Source organism: Quercus robur, chromosome 3 (genome assembly GCF_932294415.1).
Source record: "Quercus robur chromosome 3, dhQueRobu3.1, whole genome shotgun sequence".
NCBI lineage: Eukaryota > Viridiplantae > Streptophyta > Magnoliopsida > Fagales > Fagaceae > Quercus > Quercus robur.
The window spans coordinates 12958489-12977813 of record NC_065536.1 but is presented as its reverse complement, the minus strand read 5'-3'; the positions used below and the strand labels follow the sequence as shown (position 1 = coordinate 12977813).

Sequence of the window (19325 nt, the reverse complement as noted above, 5' to 3'; positions counted from 1 at the left end):
GTAGAAGAGGGGGTGGGGTTCAAGATGGAGGAGGAGAAAGCAACTCAAAGTTCAAGTCATTAAACTAACTTGTATATATTGGTGAGGTTATTGTAGGTGAAGAGGATGACCTCTGTTGCCAATAGTGAGCTTGATGAAAGAGTAATGGGCATCATGGATCTCCTCAATTAGAATGGCTTTGGTTGGGATGAAATTTGCAAAATAGTGGCAGCTGATGTTGAGCTTTGGGAAGCTTGTATAAAGGTGCCATTCTATCTCATTAGTAATGTTGAGCTTTGGGAAGCTTTCATTTCCCAAAGCATGGTGCATGCACAATTGTATTTTTTTTTTACCCTTCGATGAAATGACATTACTACTTTCTTCATCAAGTAAATTGAGTGTTTTTGGGTAATATGGAATGAAGCACGATCATATTAATTCTATACTAATTAATGAATTGTATAATTTTGAGTAGCTTTCATTCATTTAAAAGTGACATTTTGCAGGATCATCTGGATGCAATTGCATATAGACATAGGATCTCATATTTGTGAATTGTGCTTGATTAATGTTAATGAAAGTCAAAATGGAAGATCAAGTTGTTTGGACATGAAAATGGAGATCAACAATATTGCCCTTCCAATGGGGTCAATGATATAACTTGGGATATGCAATGTCCAACTAGGGAGTTTGAAATATCTTATCAGTGGAAATAATAGAAAGTTTGTAACTTCTTAAGCCTTTGCATGATCTCAAAAAGTTCAGAGGACATCTAGGAAAAGATACAAGAAGCAGTTGAGCAAATGCCATGAGTAGTCAAAATTGTTCCTAACATAGATGAGAAGCTCTTTTTGGAGGCTTGTGAACTTTCAAAAGATGAGAGAATGGCCAAGAAAGATTTTTGGGAATTCATTCTTCAAATGTTTGGAATATAGTACCGGCGTGTTTTATGTGGTTAACTTGGAAGGAACCCAATGCCCAAACATTTTGTGGAAATTGAGAGACATATAGATCGGTTGAAGTCTTTGCTACTTAGGACTTTGAGTGGCCTCATATTTGGGGTTTTATGCATTGTATTTCTTTGTTTGATTTCCTTAATTCTGTTAGCTTATCCTTTTGATTATTTTGTATTTCATTTCTTTGCAGTGGTTTACTATTGTACACTCATTGTACTTTTCTTATCAATAAAGAATTTATTACCTATCCAAAAAAAAAAAAAAGGGCCAAGAAATTTGCAGTAGTAAATGGTTATCAAGAAAGCTTTGACGGTACATATATTTTGTTTGTCAATTTGGAGTTAAATTTAGCTATGGTTCATTTCATTAAAATTAAAAAAAAAAAAAAATAGATATGGTTCCAAAGTTTTGTCAGTGTAAATAAGATCTAAATTTAATTTGATGTATTTTATCAGTACTATTTTCTACTTGATTTCATTTTATATACTCCAATTATTTTAAGTGTTGAACGCTTTGATGGAAGTCAATTTGATTTTGTTGGGAGCACCTGCATGGTGATGTTTACTTTCTCTATTCTTGAAAGAAAAAAGTGACCAAATTTTATATGAGTTATCACAATCCTTCTCTAGGCTTGAGAGTTGAGATAACCCTAGAAGACATAAGTTATTGAACATACTTTCAATTACACCTAAGGGCATTTGATTCGCTGTGATATGTCTTTGATGTGATGCACATTACGATTATATGACATTAAGATTTTTGGTATATGTAATTTTTTTCAACATTACTATAATCTAAAATTATAAAATATATCACATCACCTTACCTTAATCCTTCCTGAATAATGTAATGTTGCATTCTTGTATTGAGATTACATTAATATAAGAATACAATAATGTAATATTACGATATAATGTAACATCACGGTGAACCAAATGCCTTGATTTACTTTTAGAGCATCTTGTATTTATATATTTTAAAAATAAAAATGAGTTGTATGTCTTTTCTAGTTTAAATCACCTTTTTTAGGTGGTTTGGGCTTATGCTCATAAACTTTAACTACCAAGATATAAGTTTCTTCTTTTCTTACACACTGTTTCATAGGTGGGTTTGGATTTATGTTTGTAAACTTCATCTACTCATCTCTTTTATTATTAGCAAAATTCATGCTGAAATGGCAAAGAGGGTGTTATTTGCACCCAATACATATATAACCTGTGGGGTCAGAGAATTTATGACCCCGGCCCATTTCATGTTAAGGCCCAAGGCCTGTGCCGAGGAGAGATAATGCCGAGGATGTACCATGGAAGTCCAGGACGGCCTAAGGAAATGGCCGAGGACGACCTTGTGCTCGGCATCCCATAATGCCCCTAAAAGGAAGAGTGAGCACAGTGTAGAAACAGCCCAAGTAAAAGGCTGCTAGGACTGCAGTAAAGCATTCTACACCTGACAGAACCATACTCTTCAGCTTTTACAACCACCTCCCAACCACTCTAGGTATGGGCTGACAGGACAAGTCTTAAACCCTAGAAAATTGAGCTTACATGTGGACGCTGGTGAGAGGGTAAATGCCAGTATAAAAGGTTAAGAGAGGTAGTATGAGAGGGGGGGGGGGGGGGACAACCAGTCTCCCAAGCCATGGTGTCCTAGAAAAAAGGAGGATAACAAGAGCGCTAAGCTCCCCAGACTCCTCGGATGAGATTCACTGACCGGAGCCACCCCAAACCACTGTCCGGTGACCAAAGCCTAGCCTTTCAAACCCACGCTCTACAAATGATATTGTTTGGGCCCTCTTTACGTACAAGCCCAATATCATCTTGGGGTCGTTACGAATTGAGTCCCTACAATTGGCGCCGTCTGTGGGAAAGGCTTGCGCGTTGGCCCAAGAGGTGGAACGAGAAGTCCTTCCGTCATTTCCAGCAGACCGTTGTCGTGTCTTAACATAAAGTTCCACTAGGGGCTGCGCGTCGAAACGTTAGGAACGCGGACGGTTCTAGGGGCTTTCAACGTTGGATCAATATCCTACGCCTTGACTGAGGGGCTAATCCCCCAAAGGGCTAACCCCTTCCATACTTAAAAAAGCTAAGTTTTGGATAGAACCAAGGTATTGCATGGTCCTCGGACTCAAACCTATGAGGAAACCAACTACTTAAAAAAAGCTAAGTTTTGGACAGAACCAAGGTATTACATGGTCCTCGGACTCAAACGTATGGGGAAATCAACTACTTAAGGAGAATTCTAAGTTACTCAGACCTACGGGAAGATTATTTACTAAAAGTCGGATTAAGTCCTAGACATAATGAAGATCCCGACCTGTCCTCAGATCCTCAGCTGTAAGGGAACTGATGCAAACGAGCGTTTAAGTTCGGCACGATCGTACCTCGGTCCTCGGATTGGATGCCAAAAAAAGACTAAGGCTATGAAAGTCATCAGGAAGGCGGCAAAACACTCTAGTACTTGACGACCTGCATGGACAGTTCATTTTGGGTTACCCATCCTCAGATGATTACCACCAACACCGCACCTAGCATTCAGCTGTCATCTCGGCTAGTTTGGGGTATGTACCGCTTTTTCAGATCGACATTATTGAGCCGAATAGTTCAATAAGTTCAGAATAATATCTTTTTCTTAGCAAGGGTTTCGACCCTAAGTATCGTTCTTTTTCAGGTCGGCATTTATGAGCCGAATAGTTCAATAAGTTCAGAATAATATCTTTTTCTTAGTAAGGGTTTCGACCCTAAGTATCGTTCTTTTTCAGGTCGGCATTATTGTGCCGGATAGTTTCAATAAGTGCAGAGTAATGTCTTTTTATTAACAGGGGTTTCGGCCCTAAGTATTGTTCAAAAAAAAAAAAAAAGTCATATGATAGCACATCTATTCACAGCATAATCATTGCAGGAAAGAAAGAATACATAGAATAAAACAATGGCAACTTTTATTAATATAAATAAGCAGTACAGCGTACAATGTGGGGCTTAAACAAGCCTACACAGGAAGCAAATTTAAAAAAAAAAAAAAACAAAAAAAAAAAAGACAAAAAAAAAGGACAATAAGAAGTCTTTCTAAACCCTGCTCCAGTAGCAATCATATTGAGAGGAGGACCCCCTTTGACGGAAGAGGAGAAGAAGAGGAAGAAGTAAAAGCACTAGGATGGATCTGGTGATGGGAAAGAAGCAGAAGGGGAGGTAAAAGGAGGCACCAGTGAAGGAAGAGAGGAAGAAGCAGGGACACTTTGTCCCTGCATCAGCCCTAACTCCTAGCACACTGGTGCCATATTAGCTATGCTCATAGGAGAGCAGCTGGTACTGATAATAGGTAACCCCAGCTCAATCGTACCAAAAGCTTGATGCGACGAGCACCTGCTTCAGATTTTGGCTGAAGAAGGGTGAGAAGTATCTTGAGTCTCTGCCAACTCTGCCCTGACCGAGCCATCTTAAGCTCCGGAGGGACATAACTCTTCTGGGAAGGATATAGTCTCTTCATCCCCACTTCTACCTCAGACATATAACAATCCAAGGTTTGAGTGTGCAGATAAGGGAAACTCTGGGCGAAGCTAGAGGTTTAAGACTTTAGAGGGGCTAAGGGGTCTCTGTGTGAAGGAAGTAACCTCTTGCCTTGCTTCTTATATGGAAGGCAAGTTGGGTGGCATTTAATCTATGCAAATTTCCAAGAAAAGCTGTAAACGAGAATATACCCACTCTACTTACCAACGCCGTCAATAACCGTCGGATTTGAGTGGTCTCGTAAAGGGAAATCATTAAAGATGTGTCTCAAACACTGAAATGGCAGGAGCGCATCGTGGGTGAATCTAGAAGAATGTCTCGTAATCCGGTGCATTTCCTAGGCAGATGAAGAGACATCCACATTGATGAAAGGCAGAGCTAAGCAGACCGTAATAAAGACTTGGCATCACCAAAACCCTCCTCTCCGACCAAGAGGTCGGACAGTAGGATTTTGAGGGGCTATTGTGGGGTCAGAGAATTTATGACCCCGGTCCATTTCATGTTAAGGCCCAAGGCCTGTGCCGAGGAGAGATAATGACGAGGACGCACCATGGAAGTCCAGGACGGCCTAAGGAAATGGCCGAGGACGACCTTGTGCTCGGCATCCCATAATGCCCCTAAAAGGAAGAGAGCACAGTGCAGAAACAGCCCAAGTAAAAGGTTGCCAGTACTGCAATAAAGCATTCTGCACCTGACAGGACCATATTTTTTAGCTTTTGCAACCACCCCCCAACCACTCTAGGTATGGGCTGCCAGGACAAGTCTTAAACCCTAGAAAATTGAGCTTACACGTGGATGCTGGCGAGAGGGTAAATGCCAGTATAAAAGGTTAAGAGAGGCAGTATAAGAGGGGGGGGGGGGGGGGGGGACAACCAGTCTCCCAAGCCATGGTGTCCTAGAAAAAAGGAGGATAACAAGAGCGCTAAGCTCCCCAGACTCTTCGGACGAGATTCACTGACCGGAGCCACCCCAAACCACTGTCCAGTGACCAAAGCCTAGCCTTTCAAACCCACGCTCTACAAATGATATTGTTTAGGCCCTCTTTACGTACAAGCCCAATATCATCTTGGGGTCGTTACGAATTGAGTCCCTACATAACCTATTTGGCATTTTCTGCCATTTGGGCTAAGAACAACCAAACAATTTATCCTTACGACCTAATATGTCAAAAGTTACCCTATTTGTTAAACGGTATATCGTTTATGATCAAAGATGTAAAAAATTGTGTTGGTTCATGTCATTTAGATCTAAGTTCAATAAACAGTATGCTGATTGCAATGTATACTCGAGTAGTAGACGTGAGACTTTGGATTGGATGCTAGATCCTAGAAGCATTAGCATTGCACTAGTTAATTAACTATGGATTGGATATGGAATTAGTAGTAGTTGGTTGCAGGTGTGGGTAGTGACATTAGCAAAGGTGCGCGGTGCAGTGTAGCATAGTGGAGTTGAAGTGTGCATTAGCAAAGACAAAGTGAGAGAAAAATGTATAGAGAAAGATTAAAAAAAACCAAGGAAATAATATTTTGATAGATGGAGAAAATAAATATTGAGTCTAGCAAATGGATATATTTGAAAATGATTAGTTAAAAACAAAAGAGCGGAGGCTAATTGGATGCTTTTAGTAAATATTAATTACGTTGCATAAAGCCAGCGTTGTCCTATTCACAGTGTCCTTAGTCCTTACTTTTTAGATAATGACTGGTGGCCAAGACTTCTCTCAAAATGAATAGATTATTAAATATATAGATAAAACAATGAAAAATTAATAAAGTACATTTTGGCTCTTAAAATTCGGAGTTGTTTTCATTTTGTTCCTCTACGACTCAAAATTTTATTTTGGGCTTTCATGTTTAATTCCGTTTTCAAATTGGCCATTTATGTTTTAAAATTTTGTTTTGGCTCTTCATGTTTGATTCAATTTTTTGTTTGCTCTTTTTAAGTTTTGAATTTTCATTTTGACATTTTAGTTTAGCTATTCATGAAAATGAAATTATATCCAAAGACTTAAGTAGCTCGTTTCTTTTGATTATCACTTTCTGTTATATATATATATATATATATATATTTTAATCCTCTCTGAAATGTGGCGTTAACAAAATCTTTCAAACACTACAAGCATAATGTTCCAAAAGTCCCGTGGAACACCCTTTTTTTTTTTTTTTTTTATCCATTTGGAATTTGACAACTATGGCTTTGCAAAAATGGCTATATTTGTAGACAATCCATCATGTCTATGCAGGAGCTCAAACACAAAACAATCCACTTAACACGGATGGTAGTAGAATAGGAAATCCAACAAGTGTGTCCTTAGGAATGTGAAGAGAACCTAAATTTATGGCTTTTCCCTTCGTTTGGGTACCACAACGAACAGTATTGTGTAATTGTAAGCGATTCTTTAAGGGAACCTTTTCATTTTTGCTTTTCAATTGTGTTTTTTGGGGGGTAAACTGTGGCTTTCTAGTTTCTAGCGACTTTAATAAACTAATGTACTTACCTTTTGGGGGAAAAAAAGGTAATTTACTTATTTCCTAAATTATATTTCTCTATATATTAAAAAAATTGTGAAAAAGTATATTAAAATAAATAAAATAGCTTTTATTAAAAAGAGAGTGTTAGAGCCGAAGGCCTTGTAGCTGAATTGGCACCTCTCCATGTACAAAGTACTTGGGGTTCTAAAGAGGAAAGGGTTCGAGCTTAGCAGCATGTTGTAATTATTTCTCAAAAAAAAAAAAAAGTGTTAGAGAGATCCAAAATTGTCAAAACATTCCATCATAAAAAAAACAAGGGAATGTCTGAGAGAGAGAGAGAGAGAGAGAGAGAGAGTCACTCGACAAACCAACCAACCACACCACCAGATTCACCACCTTACTCCAAATCCCACTTCACCTTCAGATTCTATGCAGACTAATTTTTTTCTCATGTCCTCCATGTCTGCAAAATTTACAAAAGATCAAAATAAAAATTATATTATCAATTAAATGTTTAAATTTTAATTTTTTGTAGTATAATATTATTAAAAAAAAGAGTTTATAAATCCAATAGTAAATAAAATTGATTGACATGAAATTTTATGTATGTTGAAAATATAAAGAACATGTATTCCAATGATTAAATTTTCAAAATCTATAATCATGTTATAATTTTAAAGTAGGAGTTGTAACCTTAAATTACAATCAACTCTATACCCAAACTTCATTCTTTAACTAAAAGAAATTCATAGAATATTTACAAAATAGGACAATGTCAATATTGTTCCACGCGGATTCCTCCCGCCTTAACCTCTTGGGAGGCTTTATTTAGTATCATTGTACTAAATATTTTTTTCTAAAACATAATGCATTGTCCAATGCCAATCGCTAAGAAAAATCGTTTTCTTTATAAGGGGACACATTTTAACCTTACTGTATGGACAAAATTTAAATACGCTTTCTTAGGTGCAAATGCAATATATTAACTTCCCTAATTAAATTCAAATTTTCCATCACCTAGTTGCATTAAATTCAATTAAAAAATGTAATAAACTTTATCTAAAAACATATTGATTTACAATGATAATAAGACTATAAAAAAATATCTCATGCAAGAGATATATATATGTATGAATAAAATTTAGCTACAAATTTAGTTGTAGCCTATTGTTACAACTTCTATTTAAAAAATTAACATTGTAATATATTTCAAAAATCTAGCCGTTGAATTACACATTCTTAATATTCTTAACACATATAAAATTTCGTGTCAATTGGATTTAATTTTCTATTCAAGTTATATACTTATATTTTATGTGTATATATATATATATATTTTTTTTTTTTGAGAATTTATTTTATATATAATTTTAGACTACAAAAATTTGAAATTTAAATATCTATTTGATAACAAGTTATTGATTTTTGATCTTCTAAAATTTTTATAAACATAGAGGATATGAGAAGAAAATATAATCCAAATGTAAATTTATCAAAATTCACATCCAATAAAAAAAATATTGAGTGGAGTTGTAGACATAGACTACTACCAAGTTTGTTGCAAAAAATTTTCCAATATGTATTTTCCATTTCACAGCATGTATTGCAAAATTAAAAAAAAAAAATTATAAATCCAACTCATAAGATAATGGAAAAAGTTTGAAACTCTTAAAACTTCTTCTATATATATTTTTATTAAATGTGAATTTTGAAAATTTAATCGTTAGATTATATGTTCTTATTATTTCCCCATGCTTGAAAATTTTCAAGAAGAATAACGTTAAAATTTCAAAATTTGTATGTTAATAACATACATTATGGACCAGTAAAATTTTCAAAATTTACATTTAATAAAAAAATAAGAAGAGTCTTTTTTTTTTTTTTGAGAGAGTTTTAATCTACGGTGTTCGCTCCTAATAATAGGTCTTTATCATCAGAACAAGACACCAATCAGTTTTTCAAAATTTGTATGTTAATAACATACATTATGGACCAGTAAAATTTTCAAAATTTACATTTAATAAAAAAATAAGAAGAGTCTTTTTTTTTTTTTTGAGAGAGTTTTAATCTACGGTGTCCGCTTCTAATAATAGGTCTTTATCATCAGAACAAGACACCAATCAGTTTTTTGTGTAGGCAGAGATTGAACCCCAGATTTCTTATACAACCATCCGAGACTTTACCAGTTGAGCTAACTGAAGAGTTTTTCTATGAACCAGTTTGAAAAAAAAAAAAAAACCTTTGTCCCTAAGATGATTATTATGGACCAGTTAAATTTTCAAAATTTATATTTAATTAAAAAAAAAAAAAAGAGTCTGAAGCGTTTTTCTATGAACTAGTTTGGGAAAAAAAACTTTGTCCCAAGATGATTATTATGGACCACTATCACACACATGACATCCTTTCCTAGAGTACTGATATATCATTGAACAGGTGCAGGATATAGCTATCCAGAGAGAGGAGTATGTCGGGATTTTTTAGAAAATAACAACAAAACCCAAACAATATCATTAGTTAGGAAACGTTTTAAACTATTTTGGTTTCTAGCAATTCGAGTGAAGAGGGGTCGATTTCTGGGTTTTGCTCTCAGTTAGTGGAGTGGCCACGTAGGCAAAAATCGAGTTCAAAACTGTCGGTTTGTAAGCTTAGAAAACGAGTTCAAAGGACTCGATTTCCAGGCTTGAAAAACGAGTTCAAACGACTCGGTTTACAGGCTTGAAAACCGAGTCCTTTGAACTCGTTTTTCAAGCCTGGAAACCGACAGCTGAACTCGGTTTCTTTGTGTGCAATGTCGTTCCAACTCAATAAAAACAAGAAAAAATGAATGCAATTGGATCAGAAGGTGCAGGGAAAAGGACGGAGTTGCAGAGAGGCGACGGCGACGGAGAAGGACGGAGTTGCAGAGACGGAATGAGTGAGAGAGACGGAACGGCGACGGAGAAGGACGGAGTGAGAGAGACGGAACGGCGACGGAGAAGGACGGAGCTGCAGAGAGGGCGACAGCGACGGAGAAGGACGGAGTTGCAGAGAGGAACCGGATCAGAGAGTGGACCTCCGTCGCCGTTCCATCTCTGCAGCTCCGTCCTTCTCCGTCGCCGTCGCCTCTCTGCAGCTCCGTCCTTTTCCCTGCACCTTCTGATACAATTGCATTCATTTTTTCTTGTTTTTATTGAGTTGGAACGACATTTGCACACAAAGAAACCGAGTTCAGCTGTCGGTTTCCAGGCTTGAAAAACGAGTTCAAAGGACTCGGTTTTCAAGCCTGTAAACCGAGTCATTTGAACTCGTTTTTCAAGCCTGGAAATCGAGTCCTTTGAACTCGTTTTCTAAGCTTACAAACCGACAGCTTTGAACTCGATTTCTGCCTACGTGGCCACTCCACTAACTGAGAGCAAAACCCAGAAATCGACCCCTCTTCACTCGAATTGCTAGAAATCAAAATAGTTTAAAACGTTTCCTAACTAATGATATTGTTTGGGTTTTGTTGTTATTTTCTAAAAAATCCCGAGTATGTCTGTCAAAACATCCAAACAGCCACCACAGTGTTCTTCGTAAATCCATTCTCGCAAGTCACACCTCGAAGTTTCTTTTCTTCTCTCTCTCTCTCTCTCTCTCTCTCTGTGCGATTTCTCTCCACAAATCAAAGGTACGAAACCCTAATCTCTAACTATTTCTCTATATCAAAACTCACACGCACACGCACACATATGTTACATAATAAAAGTATGGAATTAGCTTATTTTCTCTTTGGTTACTGAGAAAGAGTAGGAAATGGAAAAAAAAAAAACCTTTGAATCTGAAATTTTTTATTTCATTATTTGTTATACTATTCGTCTAGTTCAATTTTAACTCTGCTATCGTTCCTGTTCTCTAATTAGCTTCACTTATTCTGGCTTTATTTATTTATTTATTTTTTTAGAATCGGAATTCGAAAATTTAAATCTAGCAGTAGATAAACGAAATACTAATAGTGCACGAATTTTGTTAATGGAATCTTTAATGTTGGAATTGTAGCTTGGATTAGTATATTCTGGGTGTATTTGCTTCATGTGATCAGCTAATTAGAGTTGTAGTGTTGTGATTTTTTACATGCTAGAGAGGGTTAGTGCTAGAATTTTAGTTAATCTCTTTATTTGATTGAACTAATTAGGATTTTAAGTTGTAATTGGAAGTAATCTTGCAATTTTGGATTGGTACGTTTTCGGTGTATTCGCTTATTTGATAGACTAATTGGAGTTGTAAATTGTAGTCTTATAATATAGGGTGAATTCCATTAACCCACCCTAAGGTTTGGTCCATCATTCCTCATTGCTTAATGTGGTGTCTTTGGAGGGAGAGAAATAGTAGATGTTTTGAAGATATTGAGAGATCTATTCCGGACCTCATACTTCTCTTTTTTAGAACTTTAAGGGATTGGTTGTTTGCTTTGCAAAGACAATCATTCCCTTCTTTTATTGATTTCCTAGACTCTTGCAATTTTTGTATTTGATTTCTTTTCCCTTGTTCACTCCCTGTGTTCTAGGGTGTCCCTTTTCTTTATCAATATAATCTTATTACTTATCAAAAAAATATTTCAAAACTGACCAATTTGGTCCCTAAGAGAGAAGAGAAAAATGACTAATGAACCTAACAATGTTTACTGTTTAGGCACCAAATTGGTTAGTTTTGAAATGTCTTGGACTCGGTTAACATTTACTCAAACCTCAGGGTAAGTTAATGAAATTTACCCTATAATATATTTGAAATTGATATTTGAAACCAAATGTTAGAGAGGGTTTAGTGTTTTGAATATTAGCTTGGATTAGTGTGTTTTTAGTGTATTTTCTTCATTTAATCAACTAAGTAGTATTTAAATTGCGAAAACACTAAAGCTACTGCTAAATTTACTATAAAGGCTTGCAAATGGACACGATAATGAATGTGTTTAGTGCCACAACAACATAATAAATGAATTTATGAACTTTTGTGTGTGTGTGTGTGTTTAAAAGGTGACATATCCATTTGTAAGACTTATGTTGTAAAATTTGTAGCATCACTCATTTAAAATGTACTCTTGATTTTTGAAAGTGTTAAGCATGTTGAAACAGTGTGCAGACCTTTGGCATACTTGGTTTGGAATTTTGGTTAACTCATCCTTTTGTGTACCGCATATAATTGAATATTTTCCCCCTTTCATTTTCTATCGGTTTTCTCGAGAATTAAACAAGGTGTTAGTATGTATAATTTGAGCTGGAATTTTACGGTAGTATCTCTTTATTATCTTCATTTTGATAGTTGATTTGGGTTTGAATTTTTATTTTGCAATTATAGAGTTCCTAAAATATTTTACATTCATTTTTAAATGAGTAGATTAGATTCTATGATGTAAATTTTAAAAAAATATTGACTATCACCATTTTGGTATCTATTTTAATTATTGATGATGTGTCATAAGCAATTCACTCAATTCAGAACAAATAGATAAGATTTTAGGAATTCCATGATGAAGTTAGCCTAAGAACTCTGGAGGATCCTAAACATTGGTATAATCAGTGTGTTAGCTTCAGTGATCACTAGTTTGAGTTTGAATTGTTAAACGAATTGAAACAGGTGTGCAATCTTATTTATGGGTTTCAGATATTTCTGGTGAATTTGAATTTTCCACCTCTATAGCTAAGGACTAGGTTGACTTATTGTTTATGTATTGGAAGCATAGCATGTAAAAGGACTCTTATCACTAGAATGATAGTCTCAATGTTGTAGGGGAAGAAATGGGCACCCAAATGCCTGCATGTAGCGATCGGACAAGGACAAACTGGACACCAGCGATGGAGTGCTATTTTATTGATCTTTTATTAGATCAGGTGCATAGGGGGAATAGGATGGGCCATACATTCAACAAACAAGCTTGGACTGATATGCTGACCATGTTCAATGCCTATTTTGGATCTCCATATGATGAAAAGGTCTTGAAAAGTCATTACACTAATTTGTGGACTCAATTCAATGATGTAAAGAGTCTACTTGATCAGAATGGATTTTCATGGGACGATACTAAACAAATGGCGGTTGCCAGTCATCATGTTTGGGATCCTTACATCAAGGTGCATTAGTTTTGTTAATGTTTTGATTTGATCTACACCTTTGGTGTCATTGTGAGTGGTGACTTGACATTATATACATGCAGGCACACCCAGAGGCACAGTTTTATAGGAACAAAGCCTTGATGAACTTCAATGATTTGTGCTTGATATATGCACATACAACAGCAGATGGAAGATACAGCCTATCAAGTCGTGATATAGACTTTGATGGTGACATTCAAGGAGTGAATACTGGTGTGTTTTTATATCCTGACATGGATCAGCAGAAATGCTGCATATGCCATTGGCATTGGAATGTATGCTATTGGGTTCTTTTGCTTAAATTACCATTTTTCATTGTGATTGATTTGGTTATACTATCTAATTCTTTATTATTTATTATTACTACTATTTTATTCTAGAGAGTATGCATAAAACAAGAAAGGGCCATAAGCAACAGCCCCCTCCCCCTTTTTCTCTTGAGTCTATCCAGAGATAGAGAAATGAGCACATTGTTCTTGGCTTTGTGCGAACACTTGACTGAACTGGTCCTGATGGTTTATTTTTTGGGATTTTGCATATCTTACTTTATTTGATAGCTAGGAAGTGGGTGCAGCAAGATTGATTGAAATTACATATGTTCTATTTTAGCTTATAGTAATGAGTATTTCAAGAAGAATAATCTATTTTTGATGAATAAATACTACTTTTACTGATTAGGTGTTGCAATGAATAGCCTTGTACCGGCAAGTAAAGAGCATAGATTGGACACCAGCCATGGACCGATATTTTGTCAAGCTTTTGCTGGACCAACTTAAAAAAGGCAATAAGATCTGTAATACATTCAAGAAACAACCATGGAATGATATGCTCTCCTTGTTCAATGGAAAATTTGGCTCTAAATATGGAAAGAGTTTCTTAAAACACCGTTTTAAGAAATTATTGAAATATTATATTGATGTGAAGAGTCTACTTGAGGTGAAGGGATTTTCTTGGGATGAAATTCAACAAAAGATATTAGCAGATGATTATCTATTGGATAATTACATCAAGGTACACTATCATATATATTTGGTTATTGGTATTCATTTTTACTGTATATCATTCGTACAATTGCTGATGTAGGCACACCCAGATGCGCATTTGTATCGTAGGAAGACCTTGTTAAACTATTGCGATTTGAAATTGATATTTGGAAATGCAGTAAGCAATGGACATTGCAGTCATTTATTGCAAGGGAGAAACTTTGAAGATGATATCATACAGATCAAGACGGGTGAGGTTCATTTCTTGTATTAAAAGGAGGACCTTTAGAGGGAACCTGTATTCTTGAGGACACTCCTCTCCAATTTATTATTGTAATTCTGTTTACCTATCAAAATAAAAAATCTGGTTTTGTCTTTATACATGCCACTTGGGATTTATTGATGATCACAATTAAGACTTTGGTTAATATTCGGGTGTCCAGTAGGTCTTTAAGCTTCACAAAATGGAATTTGATCAGATATGTTTAATTGGAGAGATTCGTATACTGTATAACAGTTATTATTTTCTCATGTTTGCATTCCTTAAATGGAAATTTGATTTATAGGTTCTAGTTTTTTCATTATGTGCTTGTAAGGATGCCCAGTTCATTAAGATCCATGAGATTTTAATTCATTTTAATAATTTCTTTAAATTTTCTCTTAGGGTTAGGACAGATTTACTGGGCTGTGGATATTGTTTGTACCCCATCTTATTGCTATCCAATGATGTTGAAGTATATGAATTACTGTTTGTCAATTAATGGCAAGTATAATGTTCTTCTAGCTTAATTTATGTTTAAAAGTCTGAAACGTTTTGATGAATGAGAAGTTGTCTATTATCCTCATAAATCAGTCAGTTTTACCTATCCTGTAGCTGAAGAAAAGGAGGGCCGTACCTCTTCTGATAGTGAATGTTGGAGAACAAATTGGACATCAACAATGGATCGTTTCCCTATTGAATTGTTACAAGACCAGGTGCTTAGAGGGAATAAAATTGGTCATGGATTTGTGGCCGAGGCATGGATTGAAATGGTTAGACTGTTCAATGCAAAATTTGGATCTCACCATGACAAAGATGGTCTGAGGAATAGATACAAACATTTAAAGGGACAATATAATGATATAAAGGTTCTTCTTGATCAGAGTGGGTTTTCTTGGGATGAAACAGGAGAAATGGTAACTGCTGAGGACTAAGTCTGGGATTCTTATACCAAGGTGAATTTATATTTACTCATTCTTGTATCCTTTAGATATTTGTAGTTTTATTATGTGGCTTATGTATAAAATATGCAGGTGCATCCTGATGCTCAGTCATATAGAAATAAATCGGTTCCAAGCTAGCACAAATTATGTGTTATATATGGTGAAGAAGTTTGTAATGGAAGATACAGAATTTCAACGTGCAATGCAGATCTTGACAGTGAAGAACCAGATTTGAGAATTGGTAGGTTTCTTGTTTCAGCAGTGAGAGCTTCCCAAATAATTTAAGGAAGTTATTATCTGCTTATTTATTGTCTTATTTTCTTTGTTGTGTTCTTAACCTACTATATCAGTCTCCTTTCAGTTGCATTATTTCCTTTTCTTTCATTGCTATCCTAATTCTGATGTACCACAACCCATGCAGTTATCATTCTAAATATTTCTACATGGTTGTTGACTGGGGTTGACAATGCTGATCTATATAACTTTAGCTAAAATGAGAGTGTTACCGCAACATTTAATTAAAAAAAAAAAAAATGAAGTATAAGTTGTCTCATTGGACTTATCATCTTTTAAATACATATTTTTTATTGCATGAATTAACAAAATCTTTGGTTTGAAGTAGGGGTGGATATCCAATGCTATGCAAACAGTGGTTGTTCAACAACAGATTGGACACTTTCAATGGACCGTTATCTCATAGATGTAATGCTAGAGGAAGTGCATAAGGGGAAGAAGATTGATTACACTTTCAACAATCAAGCATGGATAGATATGTTTATGTTGTTCAGGGAACGATTCTCATTACAACATGACAAAGATTTTCTGAAAAGTCGTTATAGAAGTTTGGAAAAGCAGTACTTTGATATGAAAAATCTTCTTGAACAGAGACGATTTTCATGGGATGAAACACAGCAAATGGTCACAGCTTTTGATGATGTTTGGGATGCATATGTGAAGGTGCTTTGTCAACTTATTTTAGTCTTAAATCTCAGTTTGAGTATACATAGCTATTGGCTAAGACTTTGTTTATGTAGGAACACCCAGATGCAAAACCATACCGAATTATGCCGATATCAAATTATAATGACTTGTGCTTGATTTATGGAAATCCAGCTTCTGATGAATGGTGTAATGAAGCGCGTCAAGATCTAGGATGTAACGGTTTTGGTGAGATTTTGGTTCAACAAGCTTATAAGCAATCTCAGCATTTGCCTATGTTTTCCCTCTTTAAGTATTTGGTCTTTAGTCAATGAGCAATTAGATATATGTGTTCAATGTGTCTGGATATATATATACCTGTGCTATTTCATATTGCATTGATTGCAATAGCATTTTGTCAAGATATGTTTAAATGCTTTCTTGAACCAAGGGAAAAAAACAGAAAGAGAACAAGTCCCTACTCCCTCTTTAATATGAAACATAGTGATCATTGAAGTGAAAAGAAGAATTTTTTTTTTTTTTTAAATGAGCAAATAAAGATTACCTTTCCCCATATTTACGTTATTTTAGAATTCTTTGAAGGTGCCAGACTTAACAATAACTATCACCAAAGAACTGATTGGACACCATCGATGGACCGATATTTTATTGATCTAATGTTAGAGCAAGTTCGCAATGGAAGTATGGTTGATCAAAAATTCAACAAGCTAGCCTGGAGTGATATGATTGCAAAGTTTAGTGCAGAATTTGGGTCTCAGCATGACAAAGATGTCCTAAAAAGTCGTTTTATGAACTTGAGGAAGCGGTTCAATGATATGAAAACTCTACTTGACCAGAGTGGTTTTTCTTGGAATGAAATGCAACAGATTATATGTGCTGAAGATGATGTCTGGGATGCTTATGTTAAGGTGATATTTTCTTCTGAATTTCCATTACATAAATATTCTTTTTGGTCCCAACAACTTATAGATAATTTCTATAGGTACATCCTGATGCAAGAACATACCGCAATAGAACTCTCCCAAATGTCAACAATTTGTTTTTGATATATGGAAATGACAACACTGAGCAAAGGCAAAATTACTCTGGTCACTCTATGGATGCTGAGGACTATGAGCTGGGAGTAAATATTGGTCTCTCTCTCTCTCTCTCTCTCTCTCTCTCTTATTGCAATATTACCTTAGGTAGACAAGATTGGTACAATCAGTTAAGGACTTCTCAGAAAATGTTTGAATTACACGTGTGATATTAGAGGAGGACCATCTGAAAACTGCACTAGCATGTTTAATTTACAGGTGCAATAGTTGTCCATTTGCTAGAATAATTACTATAAGTAAATTGTCAACTTTGTTGTTGTAATCAATGTCACTATCCATGCAAAAAGGAAGTTTTAATTTGATGCTAATACAACTACTTGACTCAGTTTTCCTGAAAGTTTGATACAAAAGAACTGAAATTTGTCCATTTCAAGTAATGTTTGAAGCTATTAAATTTTGTCAAACAGTATGAAACGACATTATTATTCCTTTTTTTTTTTTTGGTACTATATGCCTCCAGAATAAATCCTCTCATGTAATGACAGTTATTTTTAAAGTTGTAGGTGAAGAGAATTACCAGTCCCCTGCTAATAATGATCCTCTGAGGATAAATTGGACAAGGGAAATGGACCGTTATTTTATTGACCTTATGTTAGAACAGTTGCACAGAGGGAATAAGATTGGTCGTACGTACAATGCTCAAGCTTGGACCTGGATGAATGCAACATTTAGTAAAAAATTTGGATTCCTTTGTGGTAAAGATGTACTAGAAGATCAGTATTGGAGCTTGAGGAAAGAGTATACGGACATCACAGATACCCTCAATCATAATGGCTTTGCTTGGGATGGAATTCACCAAACAATGACAGCTGATGATGATGTTTGGGAAGCTTATATCAAGGTGCTATTTTTTCTTATTTGTAATGTTGCTAGGATAAAGTGTTATCTCCTTTTGTTTCCTTTGGTTATCACTAAAGAGCACTGAGCATGCCACGGTATGGTAAACATGTGTGTGCGCACACATATTCTTTCTTTCTCTCCCCCTTGATGAATTGATTAACAGTATTCATGAAGTAAACTATATGTTGGTGCATAATGTAGGGTGCAGAACATAATCTTATTGATAGTTGAACATTGAACTCTATAATTTTGATCAGCTTTTATTTAAAAATGGCATTTTGCAGGATCATCCAGATGCAGTTACATACAGAGATAAGATCTTGGGTGATTATTGTGATTTGTGCTTGATTTATGGTAATGAAAGTCAGCATGGTAGATCAAGTTATTTCGATGTAAAAATGGAGATCAACACCGACACCCTGGGGATGGGGATTTACGATATATTTGGAGATACACAATCTCCAATTACGGAGTTTGAAATATCTCATCTGAGAAGAAAGCGAAAATCTGCTTCTTCATCAACCTCAGGATGTATCCAAAAAGTTCGGATAACCATCAAGAAAGAGACACAAGAGGCAGTTGAGGGGAAGCCATGTGTAGTAAAAACATATTTGGGTACTGAGGAAGACAAAGACTACAGCTCAATAGAATGTATAGTTGCAGCACTTCAAACCGTTCCTGACATGGATGATGAGATCTTCTTGGAGGCTTGTGAACTTTTAGAAGATGAGAGAAAGGCCAAGATGTTCGTGGCCATGGATGTCACAGCACGGAGGAAGTGGTAATTGAAAAAGCTTCGATGGTAGCATCTATTTTTCTTGTTAATGTCAGATATAATTTTGGTACTTTCTTATTGGGGAGTTTTTCCAATGTAAATCAGATCCTATATTAATGTAAAGGCATTTTTCAATGCAATTTCCTGTTTGATTTTTTTATTGAAATTGGGAAAAAAAAAGGGAATTGAATTTGTTTTTGCTGGGAGGTCCTGCGCATGGTGATGGTTGATTGTAGCTGGATTTATGGTTGATTGCCTTGAAGGTTGATGAAAAATACATTCTCAATCGATATTTTTCCCAAAACAAAAATTGATTGAAGCTTTAACATGTGTTGCGCGTTTATATCTTTTAATGCATATATGACAGTAAATGGACTTAAATCCATGTTTTTGGGCATAAAATTTTATCTACAAGTGAAAAGGATTTTTAGCTATTTAGCTAGCATATTGATATACAATAAATCTATATGCACTA

The 19325-nt window shown here is 35.4% G+C and overlaps 2 protein-coding genes across 12 annotated transcripts in view; both read left to right on the top strand.

Moving 5' to 3' along the window:
• Nucleotides 1-19325, top strand: part of LOC126717108 (disease resistance protein RUN1-like) — a 61526-nt gene that overhangs the window by 22973 nt on the left and 19228 nt on the right. Inside the window, exons 10-13 of one of the 9 annotated variants that reach the window (XM_050418430.1) lie at nucleotides 13076-13226; nucleotides 13692-14024; nucleotides 14176-14247; nucleotides 14871-15094. The exons of 4 other annotated variants lie outside the window; for them this stretch is intronic. The gene's annotated coding sequence lies outside the window, so the exon portion shown is untranslated. Of the gene's footprint in view, nucleotides 1-13075; nucleotides 13289-13691; nucleotides 14025-14096; nucleotides 14248-14849; nucleotides 15095-19325 lie in introns of those variants that run through there. 4 more of the 9 variants (XM_050418432.1, XM_050418431.1, XM_050418429.1 and 1 more) reach the window with 4 other exon arrangements.
• On the top strand, nucleotides 14892-19056 carry LOC126717116 (L10-interacting MYB domain-containing protein-like). 3 transcript variants are annotated; one of them, XM_050418484.1, is made up of 8 exons: nucleotides 14892-15211; nucleotides 15290-15440; nucleotides 15819-16156; nucleotides 16234-16366; nucleotides 16709-17046; nucleotides 17121-17271; nucleotides 17733-18076; nucleotides 18360-19056. In XM_050418484.1, exons 3-8 carry the CDS (start codon nucleotides 15881-15883, stop codon nucleotides 18858-18860), a joined length of 1743 nt encoding a protein of 580 aa, XP_050274441.1. In that variant the 5' UTR covers nucleotides 14892-15211; nucleotides 15290-15440; nucleotides 15819-15880; the 3' UTR covers nucleotides 18861-19056. The 3 variants fall into 3 exon arrangements, with proteins under 3 accessions (XP_050274441.1, XP_050274443.1, XP_050274442.1); XM_050418486.1 differs by lacking the exons at nucleotides 14892-15211; nucleotides 15290-15440 and having other exon boundaries at nucleotides 16012-16156; nucleotides 16244-16366; nucleotides 16721-17046; XM_050418485.1 differs by lacking the exons at nucleotides 14892-15211; nucleotides 15290-15440 and having other exon boundaries at nucleotides 16012-16156; nucleotides 16244-16366.